General features: G+C 34.1%; 1 protein-coding gene across 3 annotated transcripts in view; it reads left to right on the forward strand.

Moving 5' to 3' along the window:
* LOC107851236 (MADS-box protein SOC1) overlaps window positions 1-23,873 on the forward strand; it is a 44,977-nt gene that overhangs the window by 17,104 nt on the left and 4,000 nt on the right. Inside the window, exons 2-7 of one of the 3 annotated variants that reach the window (XM_047401088.1) lie at window positions 18,724-18,805; window positions 19,298-19,359; window positions 21,351-21,447; window positions 21,997-22,038; window positions 22,166-22,207; window positions 23,286-23,329. In XM_047401088.1, the coding sequence (XP_047257044.1) occupies window positions 18,724-18,805; window positions 19,298-19,359; window positions 21,351-21,447; window positions 21,997-22,038; window positions 22,166-22,207; window positions 23,286-23,329 (369 nt within the window). Of the gene's footprint in view, window positions 1-18,723; window positions 18,806-19,297; window positions 19,360-21,347; window positions 21,448-21,996; window positions 22,039-22,165; window positions 22,208-23,285; window positions 23,330-23,873 lie in introns of all 3 variants that reach the window. The other 2 variants (XM_016696182.2, XM_016696183.2) reach the window with 2 other exon arrangements.

Raw genomic sequence — 23,873 nt, forward strand, 5'->3', positions numbered from 1 at the left:
ACCGGCGGGGAGGGGGGGGTTTGAACAGCTGGGGTACGCAGGGGGGGTTATGGACCGGCGAGGGGGTATGAACCGGTGGGAGGGTATGAACCGACGGGGGGGTCGGGTCAGCGTCGGAGGTCGGAGCCGGCGGTCGGGTCGGCGCCGGGGACCGGGGGCCGGTGCGCTAGCGATGGAGAGAGGGTAGGGAAAGAGAGAGAGGGCCGGCGACCGGAGGTCGTGGCCGGCGGTCGGTCAGCGCCGGGGACCGGAGGTCGGAGCCGGCGGTCGGATCGGGTCGGCGCCGAAGGTCAGCGACGGCGCCGGGGATCGGGGGCCGGTGCACTAGAGATGGAGAGAGGGTAAGGAGAGAGGAGAGAGAGAGAGAGATTCACAGAAAGAGCTGTGCTTCTCTTGAAACAAAACTCACAAATCCCTTCAAGATACAAAACAAAGCAAAACAAAAATTGGTAAATTACAAAATCAGATCTTTCTGACATATAAATACAGAAACACACATTTGGAACTGAAGTTTTTCAATCAACGTGCATGTGGTGATAGATAATCACTAGCTCATCACACCAACCAAGATCTTTAATTAATGCAAGTAGCACAAAGAAAACCTTTTCACAACAAAAAATAAATAACTTAAAATCGATATAATACAAACTATGAATTGTACCTTCAGATTTAATACCTTTAGAACTTCGAACAACTTACCCGCGTCGATTTTCAAACTATGAACTCTATTCCTTCTTTTCTGACCTTAGAGAATTTTATCTTTAAAAATTTTCAAGTTAATTAAATAAATTTCATGTGAAAACTGAAAAGTACGTATACCCAAATGGATTTTGAACACATACCTTATGGAACACAAAACTTTAGAGAGCCCTATTTGAGAAAAAACTAAAGAATTTCCAGCAAAGAAATTGTATTCCTACAAATATTTGGATTAAATTAAAGAAATTGTATTCCTGCAAATATTTGGATTAAATTAAAGAAATTGAATGTGAAAATGAATATACCCAAAAATAAGTTAAGCACATTCCTGATAGAGCATAAACTTTAAAGAGTCCTATTTGAGAAAATTTGTCGAACTTTCAGCAAATAGGAATGAATTTCAACAGAGAAAAATTTCAAATTTTAACCAACAGATTTAAGCAAAGATTTAACCAGCATTTAACAAATTTTAACTAGCCATAAGACTTAACAGATTTAATGAGCAAATCTCTAATCCATTTTGTTTCTTCAATAGTTTACCAAAAAAGGTTTCAAATTTTGATTTGAGCTATAAGAGGAAATAGAGCTTTGAGCAAAGAGGGCAGCTTTTGTTATAATATGTAGAAGGTTTCCTTTGTTATATTTTTCTTTTCAAAAATTAATATTAGAGGCGATAGGGTCGTTGAACAATTACATTCAGAGGCAACTTTTAATTAGATGTCACTATAAAAATGAAGCCAAAAATTTTATTAATAATAGGTATTGATAATTTAATAATAGTAACGCCTATTAACGATGACGGAAAATAATTTGATGCTAAAAGAATACGTATTGCAACGACATTATTTGTCTTCATTGATACAAAGCTTTTGTAGCGATAAATCATCTCGCCACTAATTATCGCCCCTATAACACATGTTTCTTATAGTGTCACCATCCCTACCACAAATAATCCTATGAATTCTAAGAATTTGGGGATTGAGTTTATATTAAGAGTAAGAGAAATTGTTATCTTAACTTATAATTGAAAGGTAATGAAATACACTAAAAATCACCCACAAATCGCCCTTTCTCAACTACTACAACTTTGAAATGAAAAATAATATTTTTATCTAGAAACTTTTATTTGCTGCGCTAAGCCCGCTATAACAATTCAAATTTTGCTATAGCGGGATCCAACCGTCATTGTGGAGCCAACCCAAACTAACTTTTGCTATAGCGGAATAATTTTTGCTATAGTGTAACAGTGGTAGCAGTTTGCCTCCTGCTACAGCAGGGTAAGCGAAATAGAAATTTTGGCAACTTCAATTTTGCTATTCTTTTAATACACACTCAGATTTCAACCTTATGAACTAATTCATTTACGTTAAAGGTTATATCTGCAATTCTACTAATTCAAATTTCATTTTGAAAATTTTTATGAATCTTTTTACTTTTTAAATAACATGTCATGATTTTAAGTCCATGAATTACTATACCATCAATCACCAGATTCACCTAGATCATATAATACCTAAATTTTTTTCGAAATTAGCCTAATTTGAATTTTTTAAAATTTCATCTGGGAAGAAACTTAACTCAAATTTTTGCATGAAATTTTTGCATGCTAAGCTATACTGTAATAATGAAAAGAATTGTTATAGTACCATAATGATATAAAATTTTATCTAAATGATATTTTCACTAATTATCATATACCCTTATTATGGTGTAGGAAATCTCTTTTTTCTTTTAGTGAATTAAAGAAATTCTTCAATAGTATGTATGAGCCCTTGGTTGCCAAATCGTTTCGCATGCATACTTTTAAAGGTAGATACTCTTACTAATTGTATCTCTGTTCAACCTCTTTAAATAACTTTATATCAAATAGCCCTCTCATTGTCAGATCATTTATATTGATGTAGTTGAGTTCAACCATCATGATATAAAAAAATTGTTAAATTATATACATCCCAGATTATATAGACGATAGCATAAAAATTGAATAATTGTTTGTCATCGGCACATGTAATTCAATAAAAAAAATTAATTTATTCTAGAACTACAAGTCTCCTGATTGACAGGTTGTTCTTTGTAAACGAGAAATAAATAAAAATATTTATTTTTATAGATAGTTATACAATAAATTATCTTATATTTTATTGCCACATCCCTTTTTTTAACTCGAAAGAATTTGTTTTAAGTTCGAAAGGGTTTTTATTATTAAGTGACAAAAATAAAAATTTATTTCGAAAAGAATTATTTACATTTAAACTCAGAGTCGCCACTTGGCATAATCCGATGTGCCAAGTCACTTTTGAAAAATCCTTTTCAAAACGATTCGACTCTTTAAACTAGTTTGTGAACAGAATTTCAGTTAAGGAATTCTGTTGATCGAGGGGAAGGTGTTAGGCACCCCTCGGTCCCGTGGTTCGACCACGGTCGCTTGGTGAAGCATATCGGCTATTTTGGCACGATGAATGTGTAAGCCAAATAAAAAACACATCAAAACAATCAATCAAACAAAACAATCCAAAATATAGTGTCCAGTCCAAAATAAAAAATGTAAAAATATAAATCCTATTTTAACCTACACTAATTCTAAACTACGCTCCAATGCTTTACCCGATGCCTCAAGACTTGATCACGAACCTCCTTCGAATAATACGTCGGGGCATTCCCCGGTGAATAAACACATGAAACCTCAGGGCATTCCTCAGTCAAATGAATACACTTGAATCAAGTACGATAAACAAGAAAACATTCAACACACATTCCCCATTCAAACATTCAACGAAAACACTTATTCCTAAATTTTGCCTACCCGAACCTATATTTGCCTATTGTTTTAACATATCATAATTCTATCTGTTCCAACAATATTCATGCTTATTTTGAATTAAACAAAACAACAATAAACCAAAATTAATCTAAATTCACCTTTTTTATCAATTTCTCAATTTCATCCCAAATTTTCTTTTTATACCAAATTTCCACAATTCACGAATTACGGTTTCAACAATCCACAATTATTTTTTCAACGAAATTAAGCAAACGAATCAACATCACCCAATATTCAATCATGCCTCATTCAAATCAAACATATATAATGAAATAAAATGAGAAGAGATAGAGTTGGACCTTCCGATAATGGACTTTTGTTGATAATAACGAGTTTAAGGAAATTTAAGCTCGAAACCCTGAATAGAAAACCTTAATGACGAAATCCAACTTGGTACTGAACCTGAACCAAAGAAATTTTCCCCCGATTCAAATAGAAGAACAAATCCGCAAAAGATCAAACCAATTGAGATAGAAAAGGTGAAAATAAATTGAGAAAAGCTCGTATATGATTTCATAGACTCTCTTTCGATCGTTTCTTCGCCCCTTTCTTTCTCACTATTCTATTCTCTCTCTCGATTTCTCTATCATTTCTCCATTTCCTTTGCCTCTATTCTCTTCTTTCTTTTTCATATCTGTATGCGATTTGTGTGTGTGTGCGTTAGGAGTAAGAAAAAGAGAAAGAATCCCCAACCTCCCCAAGATCGTGTCTGTGTGTTGTCATGAAGAATCCATTTTTCGTGGAAATTTTGTGTTTCTGTGTATATTGAATATCAAATCTGGATATGGTCGTGAGGATGAGTCCCAAAAAGGAAAGAAGAATAGAAGATGATAGTGGCCTCCTCCGAAAAAAAGAAGAAAACGATGATGGTCCTCCCCTATTTTTTCTCTCCCTCTGTGTACGCGTATATACTGAAGTTGTATTTTATTATTTTTTATATTTTCGTGGGGTATAATCACATGGGTGAGGGTAAATGTATGAATTGGGATTTTTTGGGGAGGGACAAAATTAGGTGTCTATATCATGCCCCTTTTTGAGTGTAAACACAAAGTGTTTTCAGAAAAAAAAGTAGACAACGAGACCAAATTTTGACCCAACCATTATTCAAGGAAAGAAACAGGAGGAAAAAGGGCAACCGAATTGGAGAGTCGAGTGAGGTCCCGTCGAGGTTTCGATCCGCAGCTCTGTCATTACATAAAAAATGAAAATTACAAGTTAAAAACATAAATAAAATTACAAAAGTCCTATCCATGCTGCTTTATTTGGACTCTTGACTTGAGTTTCATCACCCTAATCTTCAGGTAGACTCCTGACTTGCAATTTCTTCACCTTGTTGCTTGGCTTTCCATTTCTTCACTCTATTCTCCAGGCGGGCTGCTGACTTGCTATTTTTCAATCTGTTGACTTTTATTTTCTTCACCTTATTACTTGACTTTCAACTTCTTCACTTTGTGGCTTGACTTTCGACTTTTTCACCTTGTTGCTTGACTTTTCATTTATTCGCCATGTTCTTGCGACGGGCTCCTGATTTGTTATTTCATTACCCTGTTCTTCAGGCGGGCTCCAGACTTGCTATTTCATCACCCTGTTCTTCAGGCAGACTCCTGACTTTCAATTTCATCACCCTGTTCTTCAGACGGGCTCCTGACTTTCAATTTCAAAACTAGAACAAAACTTATCCCAAAACAAATGTTATTATAAAGAGAGATTCAATTTGTCAGAAAAGTAAAGTTCGAAAAACAGGAATTAAATTTTGCCCCAGTTTAACATCAGAGAACTTTTGTGATAGTCACATCATAACTACATGAAAAACCCGAACAAAGAAATACATCTTCTACGAATTAATTGGAATGATTCGACTAGAAAGTGCATTTTCTAGGAGTCAAAGGGAATGACTCGACTAGGAAGTACGTTTTCTAGGAATCAAGGGGAATGACTCGACTAGAAGGTACGTCTTATAAGAATCAAGGGGAATGACTCGACTAAAAGGTACGTCTTATAGGAATCAAGGGGAATGACTCGACTAAAAGGTACGTCTTATAGGAATCAAGGAGACTAACTCGACTAGAAGGTACGTCTTATAAGAATCAAGGGGAATGACTCGACTAGAAGGTATTATAGGAATCAAGGGGGAATGACTCGACTAAAAGGTACGTCTTATAGGAATCAAGAAGAATGACTCGACTAAAAGGTACGTCTTATAGGAATCAAGGGGAATGACTCGACTAAAAGGTACGTCTTATAGAAATCAAAGGGATTGACTCGACTAAGAGGTACGTCTTCTGGGAGTCGAAGGGAATAACTCGACTAGAAAGTACATCTTCTAGGAATCAAGGGAAATGACTCGACTAGGAGGTACGTCTTCTAGGAGTCGAGAGGAATGACTTGACTAGAAGGTAGGTCTTCTAAGAGTCAAGGGAAATGACTCGACTAGAAAGCACATCTTCAAGGAGTGAAGGTTCAATTTAAGAAGTGTATCACTTAGCAAATGAAAACTGAAATCCCTAGATAAGAAAGCGTGTCTCTGAGGAATATAGGGTGATGAATTTTTACCATGATTTGATTATCAAACCTGTGCAGCAACATTGTCTTCAAGAAGTGAAGGTTCAATTTAATAAGTGTATCACCTAGCAAATGAAAACTGAAATCCCTGGATAAGAAAGTGTCTCTGAGGGATATAGGGTGATGAATTTTTACCATGATTTGATTATCAAACTTGTGCAGCAATATTGCTTCCTACATTTGTAAAAGTGAGGCATTGCAACCCTTGATATTTATGCTCTGAATTCCTTGCTTTGAAGGTAATATGTTTCCTATTTCATCAAAGAAAACTTGTGAGTTTAAAACATGGTGGCTGGTTTATGGCTTTAGCTTTCACGGTGATCGCTCTTGACCTCGTCACATTTAACCTTGCTTCCAACCATTAGCATATATGATTGATTTGCTGCATCATTGACCCAAACTCAGGTTATTAAGAGTGACTCTGAAACAAACACAGTATCTCTACTTTGCCAAGCTTTTCAGATAAACCCTTTGAACCTTGGTATTTTCATGAGTTCCCAGACTTTTCTGTTGACAAAATATTTTTCATGTCTTATTTTGGCTCACAATCATGTTTCTTTTATGTGCTGACCTTTTGTCTTGCTTTGTGGAATTGAAGAAGTTGGTAGCCAGTTTTGAAATCTTTTCTTACTTGTTTTGACATAGACTTGACTCAAAGACGAGAAAAATAACAATGATTTTTTTTATTTGGATAACTGACTCAAGAAAATAAAATAAAAATAAAGAGAAGAAATAAAAGACAATGAATATCCCTATTTAAAACAAAAAAATAAAAAATTTATCTAAAAATGACAGTCAACTCTAATGATTATGCCATGCATTTTGGATTAAGTTGCCTATCTTTCCATTCAAACTTTCTATCAATTGTTCTTGAGTTAATGACCCTGAAACTGAGTCACTTCCTTGGGCCCATTGCATTCGGAGACCTCATTCGGCTAGTGGCGCTTTGAAGAGTTTTTGCCAACAAGCCTCTCTCATTTTCTTTCTCTCAACTCATCATTGCCTTATGGTGTCTGTGAGGGTTTTTCATCAATGAGATTCTTATTTTCATTTATCTCAACTCATAGTCGTCTTACAGTGCCCGTGAAGGTTTTCACTGATAAGACACTCTCATTTTTATCTCTTTCAACTTACCATCGTCTTACGGTGCCCGTGAGGGTTTTCACCAATAATACGCTTTCATTTTTATTTCTCTCTCGATTCCTAATGCTGAGGAAGACAAGTACTTCCCAAAATGCATTATCATATGCATTACATGCTTAGCCTTGTCATTCTCAAAGATTGATCTGAAGGTCTTTCTTTGGCTGTAACTTTACTTTTGGATAAGGTTAGAAAAGAAGGATAGACATGAGAGGCCCAAACGACACTTGAAGTGGGTTAGGACTTACAACTTTTGGAATCGACTTAAACAGTGAGGATTAACTCATGTCCCAGTTTCTTTGACTGAGTAACTCTAAATTGTTTATTTGATTGGACCGAGCCCTGAGTAGGGCAGCCTACGTATCTCACCCCGAGAGAGGACAATTAGGTCACGTGTAGTTCTGGCAGTTTGTTCTTTTGCTTGATTCTGATTTTTGTTCTCTTTTTTTTTCTTTGAGATTTTTTCTTTTGGGACCTTTCTGACTCTATTTTTACTTGACACTCTTTTCTTGCCTTTCTTTTGACACATTTTTCTTTCTTTTTGAAACTTTTTTGACTCTATTCTTTTGTTCGACACTTATCTTTTGAGCTTTGTTGACTATCTTGATTTCAAAAAAGGAGTAGGAAAGAAAATAAAATTAAAGCTCAAATGGGGTAAACAAAGGATGAAACGATGTTTGGATAGTAGAATGAAATGCCTTCAGCATATCAATCCTTGAGAATTGCAAGTACATATCACGTAATATGAAATGAAAAATGAAGATCATTTGTGACACTTTAACAACACTAACTTTAATTGAGCATGTGTGTCACTTCTTCTTTCACACTTGTCAAACGTACAACTCCACCTCTGATTTACTTTCTGTTCCTCTTGATATAGGATCACGCGTTCATTATTTGACCTAATTGAGACATGTCTTGCAATTGATGACCAAGTTATTCTTGTGATTCTCAAAATTATCGCCTTAATTTTTAAAGAAGGCTTCAACTTGATCTCTCAATGTCTCAAACTTCTACCTATTTTCTCAGATGCTTTTTCTAACTTTAGCCCTCTGATTTAAAGTTCATGCTTAAACTGGATTTTAAGATCTGGCTGAAAATTCCGCTAGCATATTATATCACTGGAATCAACATAAAATGTACTATATAAAGAAAACAAACAACACATATTTAAAACACAAAGGGAAAGAGACACTTCATTTAGTTGAAATAAAAGATAGAAGGGTTTGAACATAAACGACAAAGGGACAAAAGAAGATAGATCCCGAACTACAACCCTGAAATAATTCAAAAAATAGAAAAGAGAACAAAACAAACTACTAGACCTCTTCCTAGTAGGGAGGGGTGATTTCTCAATTGCTCAGTCTGACAACTTAGCCGTTGGTTTGCATATCAGCATGACTATAGCTTCCACCACGATCAGACATATTCCCTTCAACAAATAAGTTTTGGATCCCCCTGCTTAACTCATTGCTTCCCACATATTTGCAGTACCACGTGCTGGCGAAGAACTCTGTGGGATGGTTGAGGTGCCACTATTTTGCACCACAATCAATTTTTTTTGAATCATTTTCTCTATTTCTCATTTCAAAATACGATAATTTTCAATACTATGACCTTGCATATTAGAATGATAAGCACATCGTACATTAGGATCAAAATGTTTTGAATGTGGATCGGGAGAATACCCAGGAATAAGAGTAATCAAGCCTCATTGTCTCAATGTCTGGAACAAACTAGTATAAGACTCCCCAATTGGCGTGAAATTATCGTTTGCCTTCCTCCTCATTGCGAACTCTGGCCTCGGATGAAACTTGGATTTAGAGGCTCCTTGGTAAGTTTGTGGGGGTCGAGAACGACGTTGAGGGACAGGTGCATGCCATTGTGGATAGAAATATGGATGAGCATCCAGTTGTGTATTGTTTAGAGGATATTGAGAAAGTGGGATGAAATTCTTTGGATTTTGAAAGAAGGAACCTTGTTGTGGATAAGTAGGTGGATTTGATATGTAAGTTTGGGATTGAGACTGTCAATATTGTTGAGTGGGACCTTTCGAGCTCTGCTTTGCCCCTGGAATGACAATAGGTATGTTTTCATTCTTCTTACCTTCCATCTCCCTCAACTAATGACAATATCGTCCCAAGTGTTTTACAGAATCCTCATACCCATCATATTCCTCAAATTCTGATACCTCAAAGTTACGAGGGAGGTTAACACTTGAAGACATGCCTCAGTTTTTATATGAAATATCTTCATAGCCCACAAGTCCTAGGGAACTTTTCATATCATTTTCTACGCTCTTCACTTTCTCCACCATTTTCTCTGGCTTTTCTGGCATGCTAGGCTTCTTAGTAAGAAATTTTGGCAGTCCACTTAACATAACTGTAGGCTCAAGAGTATACCAATGATCATCATGAGTATTGAAAGTGAATTCACTAGTGGATTGGCGAAGCACAATCATTGGATTGATAGCCATAGTAGAAGCCTCAGTAGAAGGTTGAGCAATAAAAGCACAGACGATATGTGGTGCTATAAATGTGATAGACTTATACTGAGGAGCTAAAGAAAGAGTGGCGGAAGTATTGGGGTGCATTTGACACGGAATGGATTCTGCGGCATACTGTGGTGCATCAACAACAACAGTAGAAAACTGACTTTGCGATTTTTGTGGAAGACTCAAGGTATTTGTAGGGTTAATAATGGGGAATGAAGGAGGAGGCAGCCCCACTGGCCCAAGCTCGATACATTTCCATCATTTGTTGCCTTAGTCTCAAATTATCTTTCTTTAAACTCTCATTTTACTGACTCTTTTTTTATTCATGAGGTCACTCTCTATATCCTTGTTGGACACAACTAAACCTCCTTTAGATTTGGTATGATATGGAGGACCAGCCAGAATGCCACAAACCAATCACCTTAAACTGACTTAACAAAAAATAACAAATGTGTTAGAATTCAACACTTTTTTAAAAAACTTTTTTTCTTTTTTCAAAAGATCACCGAACTCAAGAAGGGCGCCTACGTATCTCACTCCCGAAAAAAGAGAATCAGGTGTGCTTAGTTCGTGAAGTTCGACCAAAAAATGGCCGATCAAACTCTTTTTTCTTTTTCTTTTAACTTTAGAAGAAAAGAAAGTAACAAATTGTCAAAAGAACTGATGAAAATCTTTTTTTTTTAACTTTTCAGCTTTAACATCTCTATACAAAATGAAACCTATGATTACCAAAGAAAAATATTTTTAGATTTTTTTATTTTGAATTTCATAGGAAAATGAAACTTGCAATTATTAAAGGAAAATCTTTGTGTAGTTTTCTTTTAAAGATGTATATGAAACATCTACTCTAAATGAAGTATGAAGAAAATCTTTTTGAATTTTTTTAAATAAGATCCCCGAACCCACAATGGCTGCCTACATATCTCACTCCCGAGAGAAGAGAATCAAGGATGTGTAGTTCGTCCAGATTGGACAATTATGTCAAGAAATGGACCTTGGGCCTAACTCAACCTCAAAAGCTAGCTCAAAAGGGAAGGATTGTCCAAGTCCATATAAGCAACCCAGCAGTCCATTCTCCAACCAATGTGGGACTTTTACCCACTCTAACACCCCCCTCACGCCCAGGCCACACTGGTACTGGCGCGTGGATCGGAAGCCCAAAACTGGGATGGACCTGGCTCTGATACCATGTTAAGAATGGACCTTGGACCTAACTCAACCTCAAAAGCTAGCTCAAGAGGTGAGGATTACCCTAGTCCATATAAGCAAATTACCAGTCCATTTCTCAACCAATATGAGACTTTTACCCACTCTAATACCCCTTTATGCCTAGGCCCCACTGGTACTGGTGCATGGACCGGGAGCCCAAAATGGGGATGGACTTGGCCCTGATACCATGCCAAAAAATGGACCTTGAGCCTAACTCAACCTTAAAAGCTAGCTCAAGAGGGGAGGATTGTCCAAGTCCATGTAAGCAAACCACCAGTCCATTCCCCAACCAATGCGGGACTTTTACCCACTCTAACACCCCCTCACGCCTAGGTCCAACTGGTACTGGCGCATGGATCGGGAGTCCAAAATGGGGTTGGACCTAGCTCTGATACCATGTCAAGAAATGGACTTTGGGCCTAACTCAACCTCAAAAGCTAGCTCAAGAGGGGAGGATTGTCAAAGTCCATATAAGCAAACCACCAATCCATTCCCCAACCAATGTGGAACTTTTACTCATTCTAACAAATTAGGGATTAACTAACAAACTGACCCTAACTTAAGAGACACAACCAAGACAGACGAATAAAATCTTTTTGGGTTTTTTATTTGACACTCCACATTAAAAGACACCAACAACTATGACAAAAAAATCTTTTTTGTACTTTTGCTATATGAAATGTACAAAACTTCTACCATTTTTTTTGAATTTTTCTTTTATAAAAATTTCCTATTAGAAAAAAAAATCTTTTTGGAGTTTTTGAATTGTGAGTGATTACTAAAGAAATAAGAGGAAAATCTTTTTGATGTTTTTGATTTTTTGAAAAATAATTGCAACAAGTAAAACTCTTTTTTTGATTTTTGGATTATGAAAAATAAGTCATAAAAACTCTAAACAACTACGAAACTCTTTTTTTCCTTCTTTCTTTCCTTTTTTCGATCTTTTTTTCCTTGCTTACACACCTTTGTTTAATTCTAGCACATGATTTCCCCAAATCAGTCTGTCAAATAATCATGTCACCCTAAAAATACAACATGTAGCACGTAAGGGTGCTTTTAAGGTGAGCCTTCTATAAAGGACCAAGTGGGTCCCGCTTGACCTTAGTATGATGTAAATAAGTATGACCTAAAGGCTGACCTACGCTGGAGTCCACTAACAAGGCTGTTCGGGGGAGTGTATGGTCGATAGTGCCTGCGAAAGCTTTCCACCCACTTCATACCTCAGACGGCTCCCCCTCCTAAAATAAGGGTGACTCAACTAGAGTTCGTGTACACGACGTGCACTCCGGGACTTGTTGTAGAAAGAAATAACTCGAGTTATACAAATGATGCCAGATATAAAGCGGTAACACGTAAAGAAAGACAGTAAACACGTAGCATGTAGGCACTCAACGATGATAAAATAAACACAAATAATAACACAAACAATGTTAATAAGCCGATACAACACCAAAAATAAGCTCGAATTCTGAAAAAATCTCCAGTAGAGTCGTCAGAGCTGTCACACCCATTTTTTTCAACTCAAAAGAATTTGTTTTAAATTCGAAAAGGGTTTTCATTATTAAGTGACAAAAATAAAAATTTGTTTCAAAAAGGATTATTTACATTTAAACTCAAAGTCGCCACTTGGCATAATTCGGTGTGCCGAGTCGCCTTTGAAAAATTCTTTTCAAAATGATTTGACTCTTTAAATTGGTTGCGAATAGAGATTCCGGTTAAGGAATTTTGTTGACCGAGGGGAAGGTGTTAGGCACCCCTCAATCCCGTGGTTCGACTATGGTCGCTTGGTGGAGTATATCGCCTATTTTGGTACGATGAATGTATAAGCCACACAAAACACACACAAAACAATCAATAAAACAAACCAAATCAAAACAATCCAAAATATAGTGTTCAGTCCAATTATACAGTCCAAAATAAAAAATGTAAAAATATAAATCCTATTCTAACCTACACTAATCCTAATCTACGCTCCAACGCTTTACCCGATGCCTCGGGCCTTGATCACGAACCTCTTTCGAAGACATAATACGTCGGGGCATTTCCCGGTGAATAAATACATGAAACCTCGAGGCATTCCCCGACCAAATGAATACACTTGAATCAAGTACGATAAACTAGAAAACATTCAACACACATTCCCCATTCAAATATTCAACAAAAACACTTATTCCTAAATTTTTCCTACCCGAACCTATATTTTCCTATCCATTTCAACATATCATAATTCTATCATGTTCCAACAATATTCATGCTTATTCTGAATTAAACAAAACAACAATAAACCAAAATTAATCTAAATTCACCCTTTTTATCAATTTCTCAATTCTACCCTGAATTTTCCTTTTATACCAAATTTCCACAATTCACGAATTGCGGTTTCAACAATCCACAATCATTTTTTTCAACGAAATTAAGCAAACGAATCAACATCATCCAATATTCAATCATGTCTTACGCAAACCAAACACTTATAATGAAATAAAATGAGAAGAGATAGAGTTGGACCTTTCGATAATGTACTTTTGTTGATAATAACGAGTTTAAAGAAATTCAAGCTCGAAACCCCGAATAGAAAACCTCACCGATGAAATCCAACTCGGTACCAAACCCGAACCAAAGAAATTTCCCCCCGATTCGAACAGAAGAAAAAACCCACAAAAGATCAAACCAATTGAGATAGAAAAAGCAAAAAGAAACTGAGAAAAAAACGTAAACGATTTCACAGACTCCCTTTCGATCGTTTCTCCGCTCCTTTCTTTTTCACTATTCTATTCCCTCTCTCGATTTCTCTATCGTTTCTCCATCTCTTTTGCCTCTATTCTTTTTTTTTTTTGTTTTCGTATCTGTATGCGATTTGTGTGTGTGAGTTAGGAGTAAGAAAAGGAGAAAGAATCCCCCCCTCCCCCAAGATCGTGTCTGTGTGTTGTCAAGAAAAATCTATTTTTCGTGAGAATTATGTTTTTGTGTATATTGAATCTCAAATCTGTGTGTGGTCATGGGGGTGAGTCCCAAAAAGGAAAGAAGAAGAGAAGATGATAATGGACTCTTCCAAAGAAAAGAAGAAAATGATGATGGTCCTCTTATATCCTCTCTCTATGTATGCGTATATGCTGAAGTTGGGTCCTAAAAAGGGAAAGAAAAGAAACGTGAAAGAGGGGTGGGTTAGGGAGGTACACGTGGGGTAGGGTGAGAGGTGTGAGTTGGTTGAGATAAAGTTTGTTAGGATAAGGGAATATTAGGAATTTAATTTGTTAGGAATTCAAAATTTTAGTGAGAGGGAATTGTTATAAAAAAAACTTTTAATAACATAGTGGTCAAATCACTTATAGCATTTAAATTTAGTTTAAGTAATTTATATGCATAGTTCTAATTTCACTTTTGTCACGATCCAAATCCACGCGTGGCCGTAACAGGTATCTCAAGCCCACCGAGGGTCGGAGATCACCCATTAGCCTTTGGAGATCACCAATTAGCCTAACTCCAGAGCATAGTAAATGAATACAACGGAAGCCAACCAAAAATAGTAAATAAGATAGATGAATCAAATGAAATCTAAGAGTCTAAACAAGACAACCAATCATCCCAACACTGTCCACAAGAGCCTCTAAAATCAGAATACCAAACTAAATCGGGACATGCCTCCGATTATGATCAAAAGAATCTAAAAAAGAAATACTAAGAAATAAAGAAAACAAGTGATATGATTGGGCCTTCCGAAAGATAGAGGTTCACAACTTCACAGCTGATCCACAGGAGTACCAAATCACCTATCGCTACACATGAACAACAAAAAAATCCTCGGACCCTACATCATGAAATGATGCAGCTTTCCGGGACGGTCAATGGGGTGAGCACTGATATGTAATTCAGAAAAAATTGATAAAATAATGTCGTCAAAAATCAGTCAAAATCACATGCACCATATTTATATACATATATATAGGATGCCAAATAGGGATAAGGGCCGTGACCATGAGAATTTAAGTCATTAACCTGAACCATGTAGCTCGCTTCGTACTAAAGGCACCTATGGGTTATATGAGTCCCCCCTGCAGAAAGGGCCCCAGTGCGTGTTAGCCGCACGAATCGAGGAAAAAATCAAGGAAAAGCTAAAGGCTATAGCCCTCCCAAAATATAATGTGTGCACCAAGCACATAGTCACATGAATCCCTAAGACCGACAAATTTGATTTTCAGTGTTGATCCTCTCGGGATCCACACCTTCACGTTGAGTTGTACAATTCTCTTTAAGCCCAAATTAAATAGTTGCACATAAACCAATCATCAACTCAGGAGTCTTTCATTACGACATTTATCAACTTGGTATCATCATATCAATATGCTTGCAAGTTAATTCAATTATGTCAAATCAGTCCATATAACCAAACTGACTCTCGTGTTTCATTTAAAATCCAAGTCATGGCCACCAAGGCCATCCAAATTCATTTTTATCCATTTATCCTTTAATGCAATGCAATATTTTCAAAAGACAAGTTAAACAATATAAATATCCATATTAAAAATCAACTTTACAAAGTGAGTAGAGATTAATGCAATTATCAAGCAAAAGTCTATCAATTTGAAAAAATTCATATCCCCAATTCCAATCATTTAAAATAATGCACCAATTCAGTCTCAAAACCGTCAATTATGACATGAATAATCCATTTAAAACATGGGACAAGTAATTCAAGTAATAACAACCAAAAGCCTTCAACCCAATTTCAAACCCATCACTTAAAATCCATGAATAATGAGTAAATAAATGTCACAATGTAAAATTCAAGTGAAGGATGAGAAACAAAGCGAAGTTTAGAGCTCGGAGAATAAAATTCTTGTAGAACCCTTGAATGTTCTTGACTTGAGAGTTAGAGAAGAGAGAGCAATGTGAAACTTTATTAATTAGGGGTTTTCTAGGGTTGGGGAAACGTTTATGATGTTTTTAAAATGAAAAAGATCAAAAAGCCCCCACCCCAAGCTGAAACATAACGAACTAGGCGAATTTAACATAGCGGCATGGCACACCGCTATTGCGGAGCTTAACCTCCGTGCCAAGCCTTTATCGCGGAGGTTAACCTCCGTGGCACACCATTATCGTGGAGACTTACAGCGCCAGGGTCCCAAAATAGCTCCGAACCCCTTTCAAAAATTTTGAAACTTTTTCAAAATATCCTTTTAATATCTCTAATCATAATTTAAGTCAAAAATCAACATTACGCACGCAGGAGGGTCAAAATAAATTTGTTGAAATTTGTGAGGTCGTACAACTTTAAACCACATGTAACAAATAATTCAAAATTATATTACTAACCAGCATGCAACACATAAATAAAATTTAATATACTTTTAACCTGTACATCCTATGTACATATATATTAACTTGGAGGGATAATGTGCGAAAAATATCTATATTTAGGCGAAATTTGTAGTTACGCATCCTGAACATAGGACCCCCTAGACTATTTTTTACCGTATTTAACTGGCATATAGTTGCCCCTTATCAAACATTTTTTTCTTACGCGCTTACTGTGTGTGAAATACATGCAGTAGTCCAAGTGCTAAATATATGTCAGTTAAATATCGTAAAAATTAATCTAGGAGATCATAGGACCCCGCAAAGTTAAGGATGCGTAACTGTAATATAGATATTGTTCGCACCTTTTTCCCTCAACTTGGGCATCCTAATTTGGCTCATATCAATTCGTTCTAAAGATCCATTATTTTGAATCTTTTGAAAAAAATCAAATTTTAAAGATTCGTTCTTTTAAATGTTCATCAAAGCTTTTGTGTAGTTAGATTTGACTGTTCTCATGTTTACAATCATAATCATTTTCACCTTCATCTGCATCTTCGTTTTTTCTTGACTTTCATTGATGAAAGCTTCTCCGGCATCCTTTCATCAATTCCTTAATTGACTAGAGAGTGGATTTTCTTATTCATCATTGTCATGGCACTAATATCATTTACGACGTCTCTATTTAAGATTCATTTTTTGTGAAACAACTCTATAAGATTCATTTAAGATTCTTACCACGTCTCTTAATGAACAAATATCAAATTTTCATTAAGAGGAATAAAGAAATTAAAAAAGTTGTAAAATTATTTATTTGTAGTGTTATACATGTTATTTTAAGCATCATAAAATTTTAAGTGAAAAATACATATAATTTTATGTAGATTTACGAGAAAACTACTAATTTTTAACTTTTTTTTTTGTTTAAACCTGCATATACCCGTCCCTCCCCGCACCATTTAAAAATTTTTTTTACTTAAACCTGTACCACACTCACATGGTCTAAAACCCGCACCGCACCGCACCCACACCGCCCCATTGCGATCCCTATTCAAGTTTCTTGACTAAACCATTTTACAGCTAGTCTCGCATTTTGAGGTTTTATGAATCAATCCATCTTGAGTTAAAGCTTAAGTTAGTATCCACTTACAGTTAACAATATTCTTGGTAGATGAGGGTAACAAGCATTGCCAAATACTCTTACGAAGTGATAATCAGGAGGTTTGTGAAAAATATTTGATTCAATATGGGAGATAGTCAATTAATGATTTGATCAAATAGATCGTGCATGCAAGAAGACGTAACCTAAAAAATGAAGTGTTAAAGAAAGATGTGCAGAAACTGTGTGACTCTAAGTCGCACGGATTCTTTACTTTCGATGTCGTATTCGTGTCAGTCGAATTGTCCAAAAATACACTGCTTTTGGAGAATCTAATACCGCACCCGCTGACATTTTTGAAGAATTCGAGCAACATAGGTGTGACTAGTGTGTTCCACCGTAAAGAAGGTGTTTTCGTTCCTCCATATCATTTTATTTGTGTATGTGGACATGACACTTGACGAATAATATATAATAACTAGTTCAAAACATTTATTATTTGAAAGGTAATGTGTAAGGCTCATAGATCAGACTAAATTATGTCTAATACATAAAATGGCGAAGATTTGAAAAGTGAAAATGCAACTTTGACAAGAGGATCGTCTAGCAAACCTTTTTTTCTTGGAACCGTGGAGAAATTCGCAACCGTTATGTTTTGTGTGTGTTTCAAGTAAGTCCGCTCCTATACAGAAAGGAGAAAACTTGAGAGACATGATTACAGGGGCAACTAGCTAGGCATATTATGTGTCTAGTGACGCATTTAATTGACAATAATTGTTATCTAATTTCAAGATAACCCAAACGACTATGCTGAAGATCATGAGAGGATTTTGACACCAATAAATACTTGTTGCCGTTGCCCGATCTTCACAAAGAAACTAGAAAAAAGTGATGAAATTCAAAGTCTATCATTTTTATCAGTTGTAAATTATGCAACACTAAGCAAAGGACTTTTGTGAAGCTGAGATAGTTTTTAGGGATGAGTTATGTTTAATTAATGTTTACCTTTTATTATGGTATTAGAACTAGACTCATTCATATCCTTAGTTTATTCAATGATGGACCTCCAAGTTATCCAGTCTTACGTGTCTGGGGAGCCTCATATGTCCAATATTGATGGGGAAATGATATCTGCTATCGTCTTTCATCTCATAAGCTATTTATTGGGATTGAGTTAGGCGGCCTAAAGGTTATCATGTTTGATAGTTAAACTTATCTATTTGCCCACAACTCACAATTGAATATAATCCATACCATTATAATTTCCACAATCCTGGTACGAAGATGAGTACCTATCAAAGATGAAGGATACTGTACTGCCATTCATTAGATTGAAAATACATGATTATATCTGTGGTAACATGTTTGATAACTAATAATATGAATTTCTTCAATTTTTTACAGTACTAACAAGACAATAGAACGTTATCAGAAGAATGACAAGAATTCGAGACATGACAAAACATTACTTGAACAAACTACAGAGGTTAGCATTCTTTTCGTTTAATTTATCAGTTTATGCCATGCTTGTATGTTGCATATGTACTTATTTTACAAGAATTTAATTAATGGCCTTGAATAAACATTGACAATGCTAAGGCCCGAGATGGAACACTTTAATCATCACAACTGTGATGTATGGCATGTTATATAAATTCAGCCTCAATTATGAATGGTGCGACAATGGTTTACTCTATATTTATGCAACAAACATCACCTCTAACAAGAAGCATATACTTGTCAAGCATTTGTACTGCAAACACAAAATATTATATTGGATTTATTATATATAGACATATGCTTACTTAAGGTTTCTAACAAGTGAAGCATCGTAAATGATTTTCATTTGCGATTAATTAGTATAAAATTTGTTACCTTTGATGACAGATGTTGCTATTTATAGATGAACAGTTTATCATTCAGAATCTTAGCTCTTTAACATATTTGCTTCTATTTTGTTTGTTGAATTGTTTTATAGCATTTGAAAGAGGAGGTTGTTAGCATGAGTAAGAAGCTGGAGCTTCTAGAAAATTCTAAAAGGTTTATCTCTACATCTTCCCACTGTTGCAATAATTATATCATATAATTAAGGGAAAATGCTTAAATATGCCACTGAACTATCAGGCTCATTTATGTAGTTGGGCTCATTCATGCCATCGCCGTTATAAAATCGATCCATCTATGCTATTATTTTTCAAAGATGGTTTTCAAAAAAATTGTTTTGCCACGTGGCCTCTTATTAGAGGTCCACGTCATTTTTAATTTTTTTTCTTTTTTTTTTTTAAGTTTTGATCCATTAAGAAGAATTCACTCATACTCAACCTATCATCTTAACCCACTTTAATGTTTATCTTAATTTTAACCCTAGATTTGAAAATATATATAATCATTTAGTCTTCGAACATTATATTTACACACTTGAATATTATGTTTAAAATAATATAGGTTAGAATAATTAATAATTTAAAATGATAAATAAATAAATTGTGATTAAAAAATAATTTGTTTTGACTCTCGAAATCCGAACATCATCACATAATTTAGGACGAAGAGAATACCACATACATGAAGGATCACAACTTTTAATTAGGAAGAATAGCTAAAAATTCCTTCTAAATTTGGATTATAAGTTGTATAATTGAATTATTGGTAGTCTTAATTATTTCGTGGACTTGACTATTTGGTAGTCTTTATACTCTTTAACGTGGACGAGACGTAGAACATAATTTATTTTTACGCGTGTTAGAGTTTAAAAAAATATAAAATAAATAAAAGACCACCATCTAGGTACGTAGGGTATTTTCAGTCCACATATTTTTTAGTTTGGTACCTACTCACGCAGACACTATTTATGTGTATATTAATGGATCTTTAATGTGTATATTAAAGAATCCACCCACGCAGAAAAAAGTTATGCTCTACGTCTCGTCCACGTTAAAGAGTATAAAAACTACCAAATAGCCAAATTTACGAAGTAATTAAGACTATCAATAATTCAATTATAAAACTTATAATCCAAATTTAGAAGAGATTTTTAGGTATTCTTCCTAATTAAAAGTTGTGGTCCTTCATTTATGTGGTATTCTCTTCGTCCTAAATTATGTGATGATGTTCGGATTTCGAGAGTCAAAATAAATTAATTTTTTAATCACAATTTATTCATTTGTCATTTTAAATTATTAATTATTCTAACATATATTATTTTAAACGTAGTATTCAAGTGTGTAATTTTATGTTCGAAGACTAAATGATTGTATATATGTTTAAATCTAGGGTCAAAATTAAGAGTAATATTAAAGTGGGCTAAGGTGATAGGTTGGGTGTGGGTAAATTCTTCTTAATGGGTCAAAACTACAAAAAAATATATATATATATATTAAGAAAATTTAAAAAATTAACGTGGACCTCTAATAAGAGGCCACGTGACAAAGTGATTTTTTAGAAAAACACCGTTAAAAAAGAATGACATGGATGGACCAGTTTTATAATGATGATGGCATGAATAACCCTAACTTTTAACGGATGAAATAAATAAGTTATTTCTGATAGTTGTCTTTTCTCTATAATTAAACTAAGCAATAAGCCATAAGTAACTTTCTCCCTGCACTTTCACTTATTATTAAGAAATAGTTAATCATTTTTACTTAAGTTGAGAAGTCAAGAATCATAAAATGTCATTTAGTTTCTAAGCCTTATTATTAACTATAATATATCACAAGGGCAGTCTCTGCTTCTTCTTTTTCATTCTTTTTTTTTTTTTTTCATTATGGTAATGCGAGAGATCGAAAATTTGATTGTTTTTAATGATGAAAAGAGCTTTTATCTTATGTCATTTTTGAAACTATTGAACTTATTGTATCCAAAGGGTGATATAATAAAATTATAATTCCATTTATTACTTTTTTAAAGAAGTGTGTCAAGTCAATACTAGACAAGTAAAAAATGAAGGGAAGAAGTAATTTGTTAACAAATTGGCATGCAAATAATTCTGGATTACTTACTGTGCTCTTATATATTGTTCATTGCAGAAGGCTTTTAGGAGAAGATTTAGATTCTTCCTCCATTGATGAACTTGAACAGGCTGAAGAACAATTAGATCTAAGTTTAAGAAACATTAGGGCAAGAAAGGTACGTATCATGTACCATCATTAATTTCAATGTAAGTGTCTTAATCTAACTTATCATAGAATTTCAAAAAATCGTTCATAATATATTAAAATGCTATTTGAATGTTGTAATCTTAATTACGCATGTCCTGTAGAGTTATCGAAATATTAAAAAAAAAAAAAAAACTCTTTTTCAAATGGACTTAAAGACAAATAAGATACTTAAAAACTAAAACGAGAGGGTATATAATTAATTGTTGTTGTGGTGTTTGTACCTTGTGTGCTTATGTCATGTTGACTTGTATCCTAGCTACCAAATGGTATACTATTTGATAGCAAAAAAATTTTTATGTCTTAAATAATTGATATAGATTTATTTTTTTCCTCAGAAGGTAGTGGAAATAAAAAAAAATTTAAACTAAAATATTTCCAAATTTAGATAGAAATCATTCTTTTATAAAGAGAGCCTAAAAGAAAATAGATTCACGTAAAATAAAATGAATGTGTTAATGTGGCGTGAAGCTTTTTTACAATCGAACTAATATTTTGCTATCTTGTGTTTTAATTTCAGAACCAGCTATTCAGGGAACAAATTTCTCTTCTAAAGTATGAGGTAAATGCATCAGAGTCCAGAAAATCAGTTTATTTATTTATTATATTTAAATTTCAGTCCAATTCAAAAAGAAATTGTGTGATAGTTGCTTTATTTGTAAGTTTTTTTTTTTGTTCTTTTGTCCCAGGAAAAAGTCCTAGTGGAAGAAAATGCAGAATTGCGAGAAAAGGTGAGACATTGCATTGTAACTAACTTTTTCTAATTTTTTATTTTTTTTTTGAATTTAAAAAATATGTGTGACGCGTTTAAGATCAAGAGGAAAACAAGATTTAAAAATATTTTAATAATATTTCTAATGATCAAGTGTGATTATATATATATATATATATTATTTATTATATAGAAAGGTGATCAAGTGGACGACCAAGGGTAGTTTAGTAAATATGACTTATTTCAAGGGCAATTTAATAAGTTAATGAAACTCAATATATTTTTTTATTATATTATATTTATATTATTTGTTATATAGAAGAGTCATAACTAGGACGAACAAGGGCAAATTTGTCAATTAACAAAAAGTCTACCTTAAACTTATTGTACATCATGCAAAGAGTAGGGAATTTCAGAAAAAAAAAATGCATGTTTTAGAAAAATTCTAATGACTATGATTTGAAAATTTTTTAAAAAATCAATTGACATCTTAAAGGGGGTGGGGCCCACTATTTTTCTTCAAAAGGTTATGGAGAAGTTCTTTTCTTCAAATTTTCTTTATGTGATAGCTTTAGAATTCATGATCATACATTTTTTTTCTTTTTTTCTTATTTATTTAAATAATATACTTGAATCAAATGAAAAAAATAATTTTAAATTTAAAGAGAAAGTATATTTGAAGTTTGTTCCATTTAAATATTTTTAATTTTGATTTCAGACAAACTTTCTCTGCTCTTATCCAAAATCACGGAATAAATATTGTGAAGTTTTTTCATGTATCTTGAATTCGATGTCTAATCAAAGTTATATAACTTGAAATATTGGAAAACGTAGTTTATCTATGGATGTATAAATACTCACATATGTTCCATAAATGATAAAAAGTAAAATTATTTTTGGCCACACATTTAATTACATAAAGTAGTTATTACTATATTATATTTTTTTTATAAAGGTAATGTAATAGTTATTAGAGTAAATACATAATTACCCCTCTGATGTTGGCCGAAATTTTTAAAAAGACACTTAAACTTTGTATTCGACCTATTACCCTACGATTCTTCTTTATTCCTTTGCAAATACATCATTTTTCGCAGAATTTCAGTCACACCAAAGAGAGTGCAATGCACGCGTCAATCAGGTGGTGCCACATGTAATTACGTTTAATTTCATTTTTTTTATATTTTTTAACAAAATTTTCCTTTTAATTTTATTCATCAATTAATCAATTTTTATTTTTTCTTCTCCGATTCTCCATTAATCAATCTCCATATCTTCTTTCTCAATTCTCAATTAATCAATCTTCATTTTTTCTTCCCCAATTCTCCATTAACAACCATTACTCTCTTTTTCTCTTCTTTTTTCCCAATTCTCCATTAAAGCTAGAAAATTTCAGAATTTTTTTTTTTTTCCTTAATGAATCAAACTAGTGGGATACAAAATCATGTATTGACTTTAATATCTTCTTAATTTGTTGAAAAGTTGTGAAATCAAGTTTCCTTTTTGTGATTATAGTTGTTTTTCGTATTGAACACCATATACTTGAATCATAAAACTCCATTAATGGAGCTTTAATGGAGTAGTTGAAGAAGACAATAGTATTGAAATCTCATTACTCATTAGTACGGAGTAATTTCTTCTCTCTTCTCCATCAATTTTCATTAATGGTTTATGAATATTTGACG

This window comes from Capsicum annuum, chromosome 12 (genome assembly GCF_002878395.1).
Source record: "Capsicum annuum cultivar UCD-10X-F1 chromosome 12, UCD10Xv1.1, whole genome shotgun sequence".
Classification (NCBI taxonomy): Eukaryota; Viridiplantae; Streptophyta; class Magnoliopsida; order Solanales; family Solanaceae; genus Capsicum; species Capsicum annuum.